Genomic DNA, 14,245 nt, shown 5'->3' on the forward strand with positions numbered 1-14,245 from the left:
CGATGACTGTAAGGCTGAGCAAAATAATATGTCTGTTTGCCGTAACCCGACCGACCCGGTATGAAACTAGCCGACGGGAAAAAAAAGCATTTTGTACAGCATTTTGTTGAAAAAACGTCAAGATCTTTTATTTTTCAATTATTTTGCCGACCGGTCTTTCCTAGACCGCCGTGTCGAAGATTTTTATCACGTTGGTAAACCTGTCATCCCAAAGGACTGATAACGCATTGCGCAGCACAACTTCATATATACAGTCCATCTGTAACAAAACAGAAAACGCTTAAGTGTCGTTATAGTGCTCTTTACAAGTCAGTTATCCTCTGTCGGCACCACTGATGTGTCCATAGTACATGTCACGCTCTATCACGGTGTGAAATTTGACTTAAGCAATGCATTCTGGGATTGAAACACGCCCAGCAGCGTCATCACAACAAACATGGCGGCGCCCGTGTCCCCCGTATGTTCCCCCCGCTCGCCTTCGCTACCAAAATAAAGGATAGCGGCGTACAAAAGGTTGATTGAAATATCTTAAAATCGTGAGCTTTAGTCTCCCAGTCGGGTTGATCGAGACGTTTTCCGTCATTGACTGTTGAAGCCTGACCCCTGGACTGTGGAAGCCCGACCCCTGGACTGTTGAAGCCTGACCCCTGGACTGTGGAAGCCCGACCCCTGGACTGTTGAAGCCTGACCCCTGGACTGTGGAAGCCCGACCCCTGGACTGTGGAAGCCTGACCCCTGGACTGTTGAAGCCCGACCCCTGGACTGTTGAAGCCCGACCCCTGGACTGTGGAAGCCCGACCCCTGGACTGTGGAAGCCCGACCCCTGGACTGTGGAAGCCCGACCCCTGGACTGTTGAAGCCTGACCCCTGGACTGTGGAAGCCCGACCCCTGGACTGTTGAAGCCCGACCCCTGGACTGTGGAAGCCCGACCCCTGGACTGTTGAAGCCCGACCCCTGGACTGTTGAAGCCCGACCCCTGGACTGTGGAAGCCCGACCCCTGGACTGTTGAAGCCCGACCCCTGGACTGTGGAAGCCCGACCCCTGGACTGTGGAAGCCCGACCCCTGGACTGTGGAAGCCCGACCCCTGGACTGTGGAAGCCCGACCCCTGGACTGTGGAAGCCCGACCCCTGGACTGTGGAAGCCCGACCCCTGGACTGTGGAAGCCCGACCCCTGGACTGTGGAAGCCCGACCCCTGGACTGTTGAAGCCCGACCCCTGGACTGTTGAAGCCCGACCCCTGGACTGTTGAAGCCTGACCCCTGGTGGTCACTCCAAGTAAAAAAATTGCCAAATTTGGATCTTTTTTTTTTGCCTTCAAAGTAAAAAAAAAATAAGAATTTGCCTACCGTCCGACCCACTCGAAAAAAGTTACAGCAAACAGACAATTTATTTGGGGTAGCCTAATATAAATCCATTATTTTCCCGCAGCTCCCCAGTTACAAAGGATTCAAAGGCCTTATACACGAACTGGGCCAAAACCAGTACTTGGTGAGCGGAGAAGTGTCGGTCATCGATAAAAACACCATCGAGATCACCGAGCTGCCCATCCGCACGTGGACACAGGTAAGTCATGTCGGCAGTATCCGACTGAACCTTTAGTTGTTGGGTTGTTCTTCTTGTTTCTGTCTGTTATTCCACCTGTAGGCGTATAAGGAGTCGGTGCTGGAGCCCATGATACAAGGCACAGATAAAACGCCCGCTCTCATCAATGACTATAAGGAGTACCACACGGACACCACCGTCAAGTTTGTGGTGCGCATGTCTGAGGAGAAACTGGCCCAAGCCGAGGCAGCCGGTCTGCACAAAGTCTTCAAGCTCCAGTCCTCCCTCACCTGCAACTCAATGGTACAAGAAACATGTTATTTACCTCATGCAGTCTTAAGATAAACAGGCTTTTGGACATTTTAGTCATAGTATAAAGTCCAAAATACAACTGGAGACCTTTTATTACTATCTTTCAATTCATATTTTTTTCACTTTTGGTGGTTATTGTTTTAGATTATTATTTTCAGGTTTGAACTAAATTGTCAGTAAAGGAAAAGGTTCAATAAAAATACAGACATTAAGAAAAATGCACAAAAGAACACAAACAGAATTACAGACAGAAATACAGTAAATAACTTAACTTGACCAACAAGAAACAAGCCTAAAACAAGAACAACAAAACAGAAAATGAGAAGGGGATTCCACGATTGTAAATAAAGGAATGAGGAGACCATAAACCATGAAATACCGTATTTTCCGGACTATAAGTAGCACCTTTTTTCACAGTTTTGGCCGGAGTGTGACTTATGTGCTATTATTCGTTATTTTCACGTTGACAACCACAAGAGGGCGCTCTAGGCTCTAAGCGACGCAGAAGAAGAATCTGCACTTCCTCTACCTCTGGAGGAAGAAGAATTCAATGGATTTAGTGATTTGGGGTAATACTGATGCTTTGGTAAACTTGTTAGCATGTTCTTTATGCTATTGTTATCTGTTAGCATGTTCTTTATGCTATAGTTATCTGAATAACTGTTCATATGTTACGTCAACATACCAGACACTTACCACAGTTCTGTCTGTGCCTCATGTAGCTGAAGGTGTTAGCGTTAGCATACGTACACCTATTCACCATGTTCTCTAATCTGTTATTATTTAAAATTGCATTTCAAGATGAAATGTCTGTTCTTGGTCTTGGATTTTATCAAATAAATTTCCCCCAAAAATGCGACTTATACATGTTTTTTTCATTGGATTTTAATAAGGCGTTCAACTATCACATCCTAGAACCTGTACGTTGCCAAATATTAAAGATGCGCTATGGTTTCCCAGGAGAGCTGTCTTTGGGTTAGAAGTGTTGGTTTTCCGCCCAGAGACAGCCGGGGCTTTAAACGTTTAATAAGGTCAACATGTTACTTGGTCTCCTCTCACGACTGCCCGTCCTTGGATGCTGCAGGTGCTGTTCGACCACATGGGCTGTCTGAAGCGGTACGACTCGGTCAACGACATCCTGAAGGAGTTCTTTGAGCTGCGGCTCCAATACTATAAACTGCGTAAGGACTGGCAGCTGGGCAGTCTGGGGGCGGAGGCGGCCAAACTGTCCAACCAGGCCCGCTTCGTCCTGGAGAAGATCGAAGGGAAGCTCTCCATCGGTGAGATCGGGCCGCTCCTAATGGATCCGAGTCAGATCGGGCCAGCCGCTCATTTGTATACCCACTTAAACTCTCCATACGTTTTGCCAACCTCTCCTGACAGAAAACAAGACAAAGAGGGAGCTGATTCGCATGTTGGTGCAGAAAGGCTTCGAGTCAGACCCTGTGGTTGCATGGACCAAGGCGCAGGAGAAGGTACAGCCGCAACATCTTACAAGCGATGCTCAGTTTGTGTCCTAAAAATGTACATGAGATTTAGACTTGTTTGTGGCAAATCAAGTGCGTTAGAGAATATAAAAAAAAATGACGCTAGAATGACACAATGAATGATGAAAAACCTCTTTGTCTCTAAATATTCCTCCATCAGGATTTCCTCAAGAGGCGTAATTTAACCTGCGATAGAGTTAGTAAAAGTTCACACCATCTGCTTTGCTGTAACCTTTCCTCTCTCGGACAGTTCCACGAGGACGATGACGACAGCAGCGACAGTGACGGCTCCATAGACTCGGGCTCCACTTCAGGGCCAAACTTCAACTACATCCTCAACATGCCCCTGTGGTGTCTGTCCAAGGAGAGGGTGGACGAGCTGCTCAAACAGAGGGACCAGAAGGTACACACATCAACCATCCCACATCACCAGTTAAGAACCAAATCCTGTAATGTGATGTGTCGTGCAGAGAGGAGAGCTGCACGAGCTGCAGAAGAAGAATCCAGAGGATTTATGGAAGGAGGACTTGGCAGTGTTTGTTGAGGAGCTCACGGTAAGTACAGATAGTACACCCCGTTTTGTAGCCTTTGCAATATTTAAGCAGCTTAAAGCTTTTCTTATGTTTTTTTCTGTAGAATTTGAGTATTTGTTCCCGTGTAAAATACTATAAAATACTGATTACCAAGTAATCAAATACTTAAAGGGCTTTGAAAGACACATTATGCTTTGAGCTTTTAACCACGTTGCATGAATGTTTTCTTTGTTATGAGCTTTCATATGCTCAGGACTTTGACTTTAATACGATATTTTGAGACTTCTGTGCCAGATTTTCAGATGGTCTTAAACAAGAGTTACATCTAATTCACCAACATCCAGATACGAACATGACATTAGTCTTTTGCATGTGCTGATTTTTAAGTAAATGATCCCCAGGCTCCTTCTGAGCACTTCTGCTCCCAAATCACCTTCAGTATAACTCAATTGCAGCTTACATTAGCACGAGGCGTTTGACTTCTAGGTAAAGAGCATGGTTAAAGGACAAAAGCAAGTCATTTTAGTACAATTAGCCATATTGGTGTCATGCAGGATTAAATCATAATTGTAACACTTTTAAAAGTACTCTTAAAGCCTCTGTAGTTCTAAACATGCACCCTATCACGTCTCCTCAGAACGTTGAAAACACGGAACGTGAGGAGCATAGTGCGGGCCGAGGCATCAAACTGGTGAAAGGCAAAGTGGGCAAACCCAAAGCGAAGAAGTTGAACCTGGAGGAGACCATGCCCTCCCCGTTCGGCCGCAGAGTGGACCCACCCACACAGCCAATCAAAGCAGAGTCCACCAAGAAGGGCATTGGCAGGAAGAAGAAGGTACTTCCCCTGCTGCAACATCCCCATCATGTCATATATTTAGACGTTCATTGAACGTTATCTTAATGGATATAGTTACATCTACATTCTCGTAACTTTGTTGTTGGTTCCGTCAGGGCGATGCGGACCTGTCGTCGATAAAGATGGAGCTTGATGAAGACGGATTGGGTGCAGAGGGAGGAGAGGGCGCTCCTACTCCCGCTGCCAAACCAAAGACTCCACGGGTCAAGAAGGAGAAGAAAGAACCCGGTCAGTTTACTTCCATTTCAGAGCACACAAAGGGCCCAGTTCGGACTACTAACTTGCTAATGCTAACCTAATGTGCCGCAGGAACGCCCCGTGTGAGGAAACCAGCGGCACCCAAAGGCCTATCCAACAAGAAGGTGAAGAAGAGGAACCCCTGGTCTGATGCCGAGTCGAAGTCTGACTCCGACCTGGAGGACAAGGAGCCGGTGGTCATACCCCGAGAAACCAAGTCCCAGAGGCTATCGGGTAAGAGCAGTGAAAATGAACGAGCACAAACACATTTGAACTCCATGGCTACGCAAAACTAGTATTCTTTTAAACCGATCACGTCCTAGAAAGGGTAGTCCAGAGTTTTTCACGGAACACTTTTTCTGTAAAGATTCTTTGCCACATATTACCAGAAAATGAAGACACTGATGTTTGGTTCTTTTAAATCTGGTGATGTGGTAGTTTCGCTTCATTTGCTTCATTTGCTCAGGAGACACATTTGAAGTATCACTGTCTTTGGCAGCCCTAATCCTGTATCAGTCTTTGTATAGTTTTCACTCTTTCAGTACTAAATATCAGTATTTGTATCTGATCCTTTATCTGTGTCATAAAGTAAAATCTGTTTTGCCCCAGCACAGATTATAGTAAAAGCATTAATTTGGGAGAAAATGAGACCACTAAGTTCTTCTACATTCGTTTATAGACCGTTAGCATCCTAATGTTTGTTAGCTTCACTGTGAAAACCTCACTCATAAACTCATTGCTGTGACTATTTTGGATGCTTGGACTGTAAATGAACTAGTTCTGTTTTTCACGTTTTAAGACGGTAAACATCAAGTACAGCACCTTTTGTTTCATCCTTCAGTTAGAGCACTAAAAAGAACTCCATGTCTGTTGATTTGTTTGAACTAGAGCTTTAAGGTAACTACAGATACTGTGTTGGAGCACTCTATTGCGCCATCTGGTGGTCTGAAAGAGTCACTTTAGGCTCTGCTCTAAAGTGACTGTATTTTCTTTACACTCGTATTAGTGGCACTGATGTAGCTTCAGAAACCAGGCCCCGCCCCTGCACGCCAACCATCCTTCTCTTCCCCGCAGCGTCCAAGCCCAAGTACACGTTTGACTTCTCCGAGGAGGAGCGAGACGAGGAGGACGAGGATGAGGAGAACGGAGAGGACAACATGGCCACGTCTCCGGCGCGCTCCTACAAAGACGACTTCACCACCTCAGAGCCCAAAGACTCTTACAACAACGACGACGATGAAGAGTCGTTCTCCACCCCGGCCTTCAAGTCCACGTAAGACTTGAGCACAACACGAAGCCCGTAAAGCTGCAATGTGTAACTTTTACTGGGAGAGGGTGTACCACACTTTGACTATAGTATTAAACTTCTCTAACATGAAGTGCACCTTTTTTAGAGCTCAAATATTGCAAGCACGTAGAAGGCGCGTGTCTAGTGATTGTACTTATTTGTTCTTCCTGACACACACATTCTGAGCCTCTGACCCTCTGCTCTGGTGTGTCGTAGGCCTGCAGCCGCGCCCAAGAAGAAGGAGTCCAGCAGTATCTTCTCCTCCTCCAAAGCAGCCTTTTCTGACAAGAGCAATGACAGTGGTGAGCGCACACACACTGAGATCGTGACATTTTCTCACACGACAGGACGTCAAACTGGTGCAGGGTCAACCTTTTAAACAGGAATAACAGCGCCGACATTTGCCTGTGTTTGCAGACGGCTCTCGGTCGGACAGTGACGACGGCGACAGGGGAATCTTCTCCACTTACTCCAGCTACGTACTCGACAAGTCACCAGCAAAAAAAGGTAACCCCATCGATTGATCGTGGCGAGTTTGAACACCCGCAGTGCTCCAGTGCGTCCAGTAGAGGGCGAAATAAAACCACACATTAGCAGTATTTCAAATGGACTCTGATTTTGACTTTTGTTTGCGTTTGTGTTTGCTTAAAGCGACCAAGAAGCAGTCGGACGCTCCTCCTAAACCCAAGAAAACACCAGCACCTAAAGCTAAGAAACCAGACAAGTCCATCTGGGACTCGGACTCGGACACGGGCGCCAAGAGGCCCAGCCCGGCTCTGAAAGGTAACTTCTTCTGATTATTTCTGGACATAAATTCATTTTAGCAACGCATTCCGTCCTTTTGAGCCAGTTGAGTTCTGTTTGACATCCTCCTGAAACCTCTTACTTTTAAGACTCTATTGGATTAGAGTCTGTGGCCAATTGATATAATTAATTTAGTTCACATCTGACTCTAAAATGCTTTTGAATGGATTTACCTTCACTGAAGAGCGTTGGCCCCGGGTTCCCGCAACTGCTGTGACGATGCCGACAGCTCAAACTCGTACTAGATTCAGGTCGACCAGTTTCAACGTAAATGGATAAAAATGCTCTTTTTCAGACTCGCTGTAATCATTTTCAACACACACTAATGATATTTATTTTGGGGCAGAAACGACTGAATGGATTACTCGTAACTAAATGATTATTGCTGTAATGGTCGGCTCATTTAGTAATGGAATAACTGTTCTCTGGACTCTGCACAGACTTCAGAAACTTGTGCTTTGAAAATCAGTTTTATGGCTGTTTTTAAGCAAAAATGACAAAGACAACTTGTATATTTGGTGTTTTTTTATATATATATATATATATATATATATATATATATATACCGGTAGATATACAGTATATCTAACAACATCTCATACAGCAATCATGAGTGTGCAACTGACTTATTAATCCCAACATGATTTTACTAAAAAAAAAGAATCGTATGCATTAAGTGAAAGCTGAATAAATGTTAAGTTGCAGGTCTGCTTTCTTTCTTTGACCATGTGATCTTATACTAGTTTTGATATAGCTCAAGATCTTTCTAAAACTGTTCACATTTTGTTCTGTTTGTTTGATTTTACAGACATAGAATTGTTTTTTAAGTGTATATTTGGTTTGCAGACCATTACTGTGGATGGTTTAAACCCTAATCGTCCCGGCAGCAGCGGCGGGCATTAGCCACACCCCCAAGCGTTCAAACCGTCCCAGCGCGGTCACGTTCGAAAGTGAATCGTTTCTTTCTGTTTTCAGCAGGCAAAGGCCGAGGGAAGAAGAGGAAGGGCTCCGGCTCCGAGGACGACGAGTACAGCCCCATGAAGAAGGCGGCCAACAAACCAGCGGCCAACAAACCAGCAGCACGGGTCAGTACGGAGCGTCTGTTCTAACACCGGAGACATTTCCACCTCAAACTCACGCTCTCCATGTGTTTGGTTGTTTTGTTCTTGTGCAGAAAGGGAAAAAGGAGTCAAAGTAACGGTGGTAAGGCCCGGAGTGCTGCTTTTGTTTTTGTCCCGTAGAGATTTTCACAAAACCGCTTCCCTGTTTGTGGGCAGGAGCTGAATCACGCCCTGTACTTCATCCTGCCCCGAGCTTTCCTTGTAACTGTGCCCTAAGTCTGAAGAATGATCAGGACTTTACCCACTAATGGCAAAAAGCTGCTCTTATGTTGTAACGCCAGTGCCGTCCCAGTATTTCTACAAAATAGTGTGGTGTTTTCCTTGTGTGGGTGTGGATTTAACCGTGTTCCTCTGCCATAGACTCTGCATCATCTGTGTTCACATGACGTCACAGCGTTCTAAAGTGCAGGAGTTGTACTTTTTTTGGGGTCAAAGGTTTATGTCGGTGTAATCCCTCATTCGTCCAGGCGTGTTCCATAGTAGAAAAAGCTTCAGTTGTAGTCATCTGGACTCAGTTTGAAAAAGTAGACGTTTCAACTCTCATCCAAGAGTCATTGTCAATAACAGAATTTAGGTCGAGAACTCCGATATTAATACTGTTCTGTGGTAAGACCCGCCCATTGGGAGGAGCCTTCCTGAAGTAGAAAGAGTTGTTGGTTTCAACAGAAACTCCCCCCTTGTATCTACCGAGCCTATTCAGAATTTTAATGGGCTGTTAAAACCTCTTTGTCTTAGTGAGACCCTGGCTCAACCACCCTGAGTACCTGATTAGCATCTAAATGTCCTGGTCCTCTACCTTTCCAGGGGTTCAGTAACCCATTATAGATAACAGGAAGATGAAACCTTAGCCCTCCATTTCTGTTTAAAGAAGGTCTTTCTTTTTTAACAAAAATAGCTTCCTTGACTCCTCTTTCAAACCATCTTTTCTCCTGCTTAAAAACCTTCACCTCACCGTCTTCAAACGAGTGATTAGAGGCTTCAAGATGGAGATGCACGGCGCTCTGTGGACCTGAACTAGACAATGACTCTTGGATGAGAGTCGAAACGTCTACATTTTCAAACTGAGTCCAGATGACTACAACTGAAGCTTTTTCTACTACGGTCAAAGGTTTAGTTTCAAACAACTCTTTTCATCAGTAAGAGCGAAATCACAAACCTCTCTCCCTCCACAAAAGCACAGAACCAAACTAATCTGTACTCCTGCTCAGATGAGAATTGCATTGTATTAATCGCCATTTTCACAGCTCTAAAGGTGCGACTTGCAAAAGGTTCAGATATTTGGAACGCTAACAGCCTAATTTTTGGACATTTATGATTAGAATTCCGTGTCGTTTACTTAAAAAAACTTTCAAGATGAATTCTCAAGAGTTTCATTGGATTAATCGCCATTTTTACCTCTCTGAAAGTGCGACCGACAAAATGCTAACATCCTAATTTGTAGACATTTTTTATTTAATTCCTTTTGAGTTACTTAAAAACCTTTTCACGATGAATTCTCAAGAGTTTGTGTACTTACAAATATTGTGAAAATGTAAGTAAATCACAAGGAAGTCAAGTGCATAAATTAGACTGTTAGCGTTCCAAATATCTCAACCTTTTAGAGATGTTATAATGGTGATCAGTCCAATGTTAACCCATCTATACATTTCCAAGTGTTGAACCAAATCGGGCTCCTTTACGGCTCCTTTACGGCTCCTTTACGGCTCCTTTTGAACCTTGTGGCGTCATGGAAACCCAGCGATTGAAACCTTCTGACTTCTAAAGAAAACTGCGGCCACAAACGAAACCGATTTGCTTCTCGTCGCTTCTGCTTTTCCTTTCAAATAAATCCTTAATCCTCCCGAGCTCATCCACACTCTCGCTTTTGTTGGTTTTTGTCCCACAGAAACCTCAGAAAGCTCCGTCCGACGACGACGAGGACGAAGACGACGGCGGCGACCTGGACAGCCACAGCCTGAGCCTGCTCAACCTGTCCCGAGGCTCCGCCCGCGCCAAGAAAGAAGTCAAATATTTCGACTCGGACAACGAGGTGGAGGAGGACGACGACATGTTCGACTAAACTAAACGCTCCCAAAAAAAACAAACACTCCCCCCGTCCACAGACTTTTGTACATTTTTCATTTTTTTTTTCATTCCTGGTGAATTTGACCGTGTAGTGATTTTATTATTCTATTATTCGACATTGACAGCTTTGTTTTTTAACGCTCATTGAAATGTTCCGTATTTGTCTGAAGCAGCTTTTAGAGGTTTAGATGGCAGGCTTTGGCATATTTACTTGTTAAACTATGTAACTTTTTGAACACAGAAGTTAAGCGATAGTCTGTTGTCTGTCTTCAAATGTACTTTGTATAGTTTCATGAACTGGAAGAACTAATAGAAGTTGTGTAGTAAAATAAACACCCAACTATTTATACATCCATTCTCCGTGATTGTATTTTCTGTCGACGCATCAACAGCTCAACGTGGAAAGAGTCATATTTATGTAGAATTTGTTGAACAGACACATAAAACGATTGTGCGACTGTCACTTTAAGAGATTAACACGATGTATCTTTAGTATTCATTATGTAAATGAGCTTTAACCTCGTTGCTCATGTGTTTGCTCCGCATTAGTTTGCACAGTTGCACATTTTGATTGATTCCTGCGCGTTTGAGGTACAGTGGCCTGTAAAAGTATTCATACTCCTGCAATTTCACCACAAACTTCAATAAATTCTATTGGCATTTTTGTGAAAGAGCAACACAAAATGACACACAATTATGACGTAAAATGAACGTTGTAGATTTGTTGGAGAGCGATCTTGATTCTGGGTTTAGGCCTGGACATTGGGCCGTTCCAACACATGATGTTCAGGTTGAAACCTCCGTTGTAGCTCTGGCTGTTCCATCGTAGCTCTGGCTGTTCCATCGTAGCTCTGGCTGTTCCATCGTAGCTCTGGCTGTTCCATCGTAGCTCTGGCTGTTCCATCGTAGCTCTGGCTGTTCCATCGTCCTGCTGAAGGTGAAGCTCCGCCCCTTCTCATGTATTTTACGTCAACAAGTTTTCTTCCACTGGAGCGTCCGAGTGATGCCCTCCCTCTCTCGCTCCCTCTCTCTTCCCTCTCTCTCCCCCTCTCTCTCCCCCTCTCTCCCTCTCTCGCCCCCTCTCTCCTCCCTCTCTCCCCTCCCTCTCTCTCCTCCCTCTCTCCCCCCCTCTCTCCCCCCCTCTCTCCCTCTCTCGCCCCCTCTCTCTCCCCCTCTCTCCCTCTCTCGCCCCCTCTCTCTCCTCCCTCGCCCCCTCTCTCTCCTCCCTCTCTCTCCTCCCTCTCTCTCCCCCTCTCTCCCCCTCTCTCCCTCTCTCGCCCCCTCTCTCCTCCCCCTCTCTCCTCCCCCTCTCTCCTCCCTCTCTCCCCCCCTCTCTCCCCCCCTCTCTCCCCCCCTCTCTCCCTCTCTCGCCCCCTCTCTCGCCCCCTCTCTCGCCCCCTCTCTCTCCCCCTCTCTCTCCCCCCCTCTCTCCTCCCCCTCTCTCCTCCCTCTCTCCCCCCCCTCTCTCCCTCTCTCGCCCCCTCTCTCCCCCTCTCTCACCCCCTCTCTCACCCCCCCTCTCTCCCTCTCTCGCCCCCTCTCTCGCCCCCTCTCTCTCCCCCTCTCTCTCCCCCCCTCTCTCGCCCCCTCTCTCCTCCCCCTCTCTCCTCCCTCTCTCCCCCCCCTCTCTCCCTCTCTCGCCCCCTCTCTCCCCCTCTCTCACCCCCTCTCTCACCCCCTCTCTCACCCCCTCTCTCTCCCTCTCTCGCCCCCTCTCTCACCCCCTCTCTCTCTCCCTCTCTCCCCCCTCTCTCCCCCTCTCTCTCCCCCCTCTCTCCCTCTCTCCCCCTCTCTCTCTCCCTCTCTCTCCTCCCTCTCTCCCCGCCTCGCTCTCCCCCTCTCTCTCCCTCTCTCGCCCCCTCTCTCCTCCCTCTCTCCCCGCCTCGCTCTCCCCCTCGCTCTCACTCTCCCCTGTCTCTCCCCCCTCTCCCTCTCTCTCCCCCCCTCCTAAACGGGGAGAGAGAGGCAGAGAGAGGACATTGCTGTGACGCTCCGTGTGGGACGGTGGGACAGACGGTGTGTTCAGAGTCATGGACCATCTCCTTGTTCAGATGTAAGTGTTGGTGGACGGCCATGTCTTTGTCGGGTTGTAGTTGTGTCATACTCTGAACATGTTTGAGATGTTCAAAGTTTGGGGAATCTTTGTATAACTGGACTAATCTTGCTTTAAACATTCTCTGAACAAAACAGCTGCTTTTATCCTGAGATCAGATTATTATCTATTGAATCCTCAGGTCCACGTTCAGTCTTCCAGCAAACATCCGGAAACTTAAAGGAGACATCTTATTCTAATGGGCTTTGATGAGTTTAACTTCTGACAGCAGCTAGTACTTTTTCATGCTGTACTTTATTTTTTAATCTATAAATCATGTTCACGTGTGTGTCACTTTATGTTGCTCTTTCACACACACAAAAACAATACAATTTATTTTAAGTTTGTGGTTGTGACGGAATGTGGAAAGGTCACAGGGGTCGCAGGGCTAGTGCTGCCCGGTGGTGGAGTGGTTAAGTCAAAGCATCCAAATTCTTGCAAGCCACTGTAATCCTGTTTTGTCCCGCAACTGAGGCTTGAGTGCTCTGAAAATGCCCATTTTCACCTACCCCCCATCTCCACCCACATCCCTGTACCTAGTTGTGATTATTATATAGAAAAATGAAGACTTTGAGTGACACAGTTCGAGTTCTAAAATGTCACACGGACACAAACATTAAAAACACATAATGACCACGAAGAGGCGGGGCTTATCAGTTCTGCAGTTTAGAACAGGAAGTAAATGGACATATTTCTATTACTAAACCGTTTTAGATCAATAATGTGGTTAACAATACATGAAAAAACATGCATCTCATTTTAAAGGTTTATATAAATGTAGTACAAACGGAACTAAACTATAACATGTATTTTTTCATAGTCACATAAGTAGTTATAATGATAATAATGTTAATAATCCTTGTAGATGTTTTAATGTTACTGTAGTGAATGTAACATCTCATATTTCTGACATTATTCACATTGTTCAGTCTATAATGAGCTCTCAATTCTAATCTACATGTAAAGTTCATGTAAAGTAATTGTGACATAATAACAACAACCTGTTAAATTAAAAGGCTTAATAATATCCCAGACGTTTAAAATAAATATATTTTATTACTTTGCCAGGACAGGTCATGGTAAAGTTAACAACATGAAAAAGCAAATGTTAATGTACAAACAGAAATGCTTTTATTCCGAGGTGATAAACTACGGTGGCCAGCAGGGGCCACGCCTTCCTTGTGCCTTGTCGTATGTCGCAAACGGACACATGAACGCCACCGAGTGTCAGAGGAGACTTTTACAAACGTCTGAGACCACCACCGAGTGTCAGAGGAGACTTTTACAAACGTCTGAGACCACCACCGAGTGTCAGAGGAGACTTTTACAAACGTCTGAGACCACCACCGAGTGTCAGAGGAGACTTTTACAAACGTCTGAGACCACCACCGAGTGTCAGAGGAGACTTTTACAAACGTCTGAGACCACCACCGAGTGTCAGAGGAGACTTTTACAAACGTCTGAGACCACCACCGAGTGTCAGAGGAGACTTTTACAAACGTCTGAGACCACCACCGAGTGTCAGAGGAGACTTTTACAAACGTCTGAGACCACCACCGAGTGTCAGAGGAGACTTTTACAAACGTCTGAGACCACCACCGAGTGTCAGAGGAGACTTTTACAAACGTCTGAGACCACCACCGAGTGTCAGAGGAGACTTTTACAAACGTCTGAGACCACCACCGAGTGTCAGAGGAGACTTTTACAAACGTCTGAGACCACCACCGAGTGTCAGAGGAGACTTTTACAAACGTCTGAGACCACCACCGAGTGTCAGAGGAGACTTTTACAAACGTCTGAGACCACCACCGAGTGTCAGAGGAGACTTTTACAAACGTCTGAGACCACACGGACGGAGCAAAACAAAGCCACTTCTGAGCGAGGCCTTCACTTCAAACTGGACAG

The 14,245-nt window shown here is 45.8% G+C and overlaps 1 protein-coding gene across 2 annotated transcripts in view; it reads left to right on the forward strand.

The window, feature by feature from the left end:
* Positions 1-10,597, forward strand: part of top2b (DNA topoisomerase II beta) — a 29,846-nt gene extending 19,249 nt beyond the window's left edge. The window contains exons 22-37 of one of the 2 annotated variants that reach the window (XM_072447350.1): positions 1,433-1,567; positions 1,649-1,849; positions 2,943-3,138; positions 3,242-3,333; positions 3,596-3,748; positions 3,816-3,899; positions 4,516-4,713; positions 4,830-4,962; positions 5,044-5,205; positions 6,046-6,244; positions 6,476-6,561; positions 6,677-6,766; positions 6,911-7,042; positions 8,039-8,148; positions 8,238-8,266; positions 10,070-10,597. In XM_072447350.1, the coding sequence (XP_072303451.1) occupies positions 1,433-1,567; positions 1,649-1,849; positions 2,943-3,138; positions 3,242-3,333; positions 3,596-3,748; positions 3,816-3,899; positions 4,516-4,713; positions 4,830-4,962; positions 5,044-5,205; positions 6,046-6,244; positions 6,476-6,561; positions 6,677-6,766; positions 6,911-7,042; positions 8,039-8,148; positions 8,238-8,261 (1,995 nt within the window). In that variant the 3' untranslated portion in view covers positions 8,262-8,266; positions 10,070-10,597. The remainder of the gene's footprint in view (positions 1-1,432; positions 1,568-1,648; positions 1,850-2,942; positions 3,139-3,241; positions 3,334-3,595; positions 3,749-3,815; positions 3,900-4,515; positions 4,714-4,829; positions 4,963-5,043; positions 5,206-6,045; positions 6,245-6,475; positions 6,562-6,676; positions 6,767-6,910; positions 7,043-8,038; positions 8,149-8,237; positions 8,267-10,069) is intronic. The other variant, XM_072447348.1, reaches the window with a different exon arrangement.
* The last annotated feature ends 3,648 nt before the right edge of the window (positions 10,598-14,245 follow it).

This window comes from Eucyclogobius newberryi, unplaced genomic scaffold (assembly GCF_026437365.1).
Source record: "Eucyclogobius newberryi isolate DKJ021-1_F unplaced genomic scaffold, fEucNew1.0.hap1 SCAF_16, whole genome shotgun sequence".
Lineage (NCBI taxonomy): Eukaryota > Metazoa > Chordata > Actinopteri > Gobiiformes > Gobiidae > Eucyclogobius > Eucyclogobius newberryi.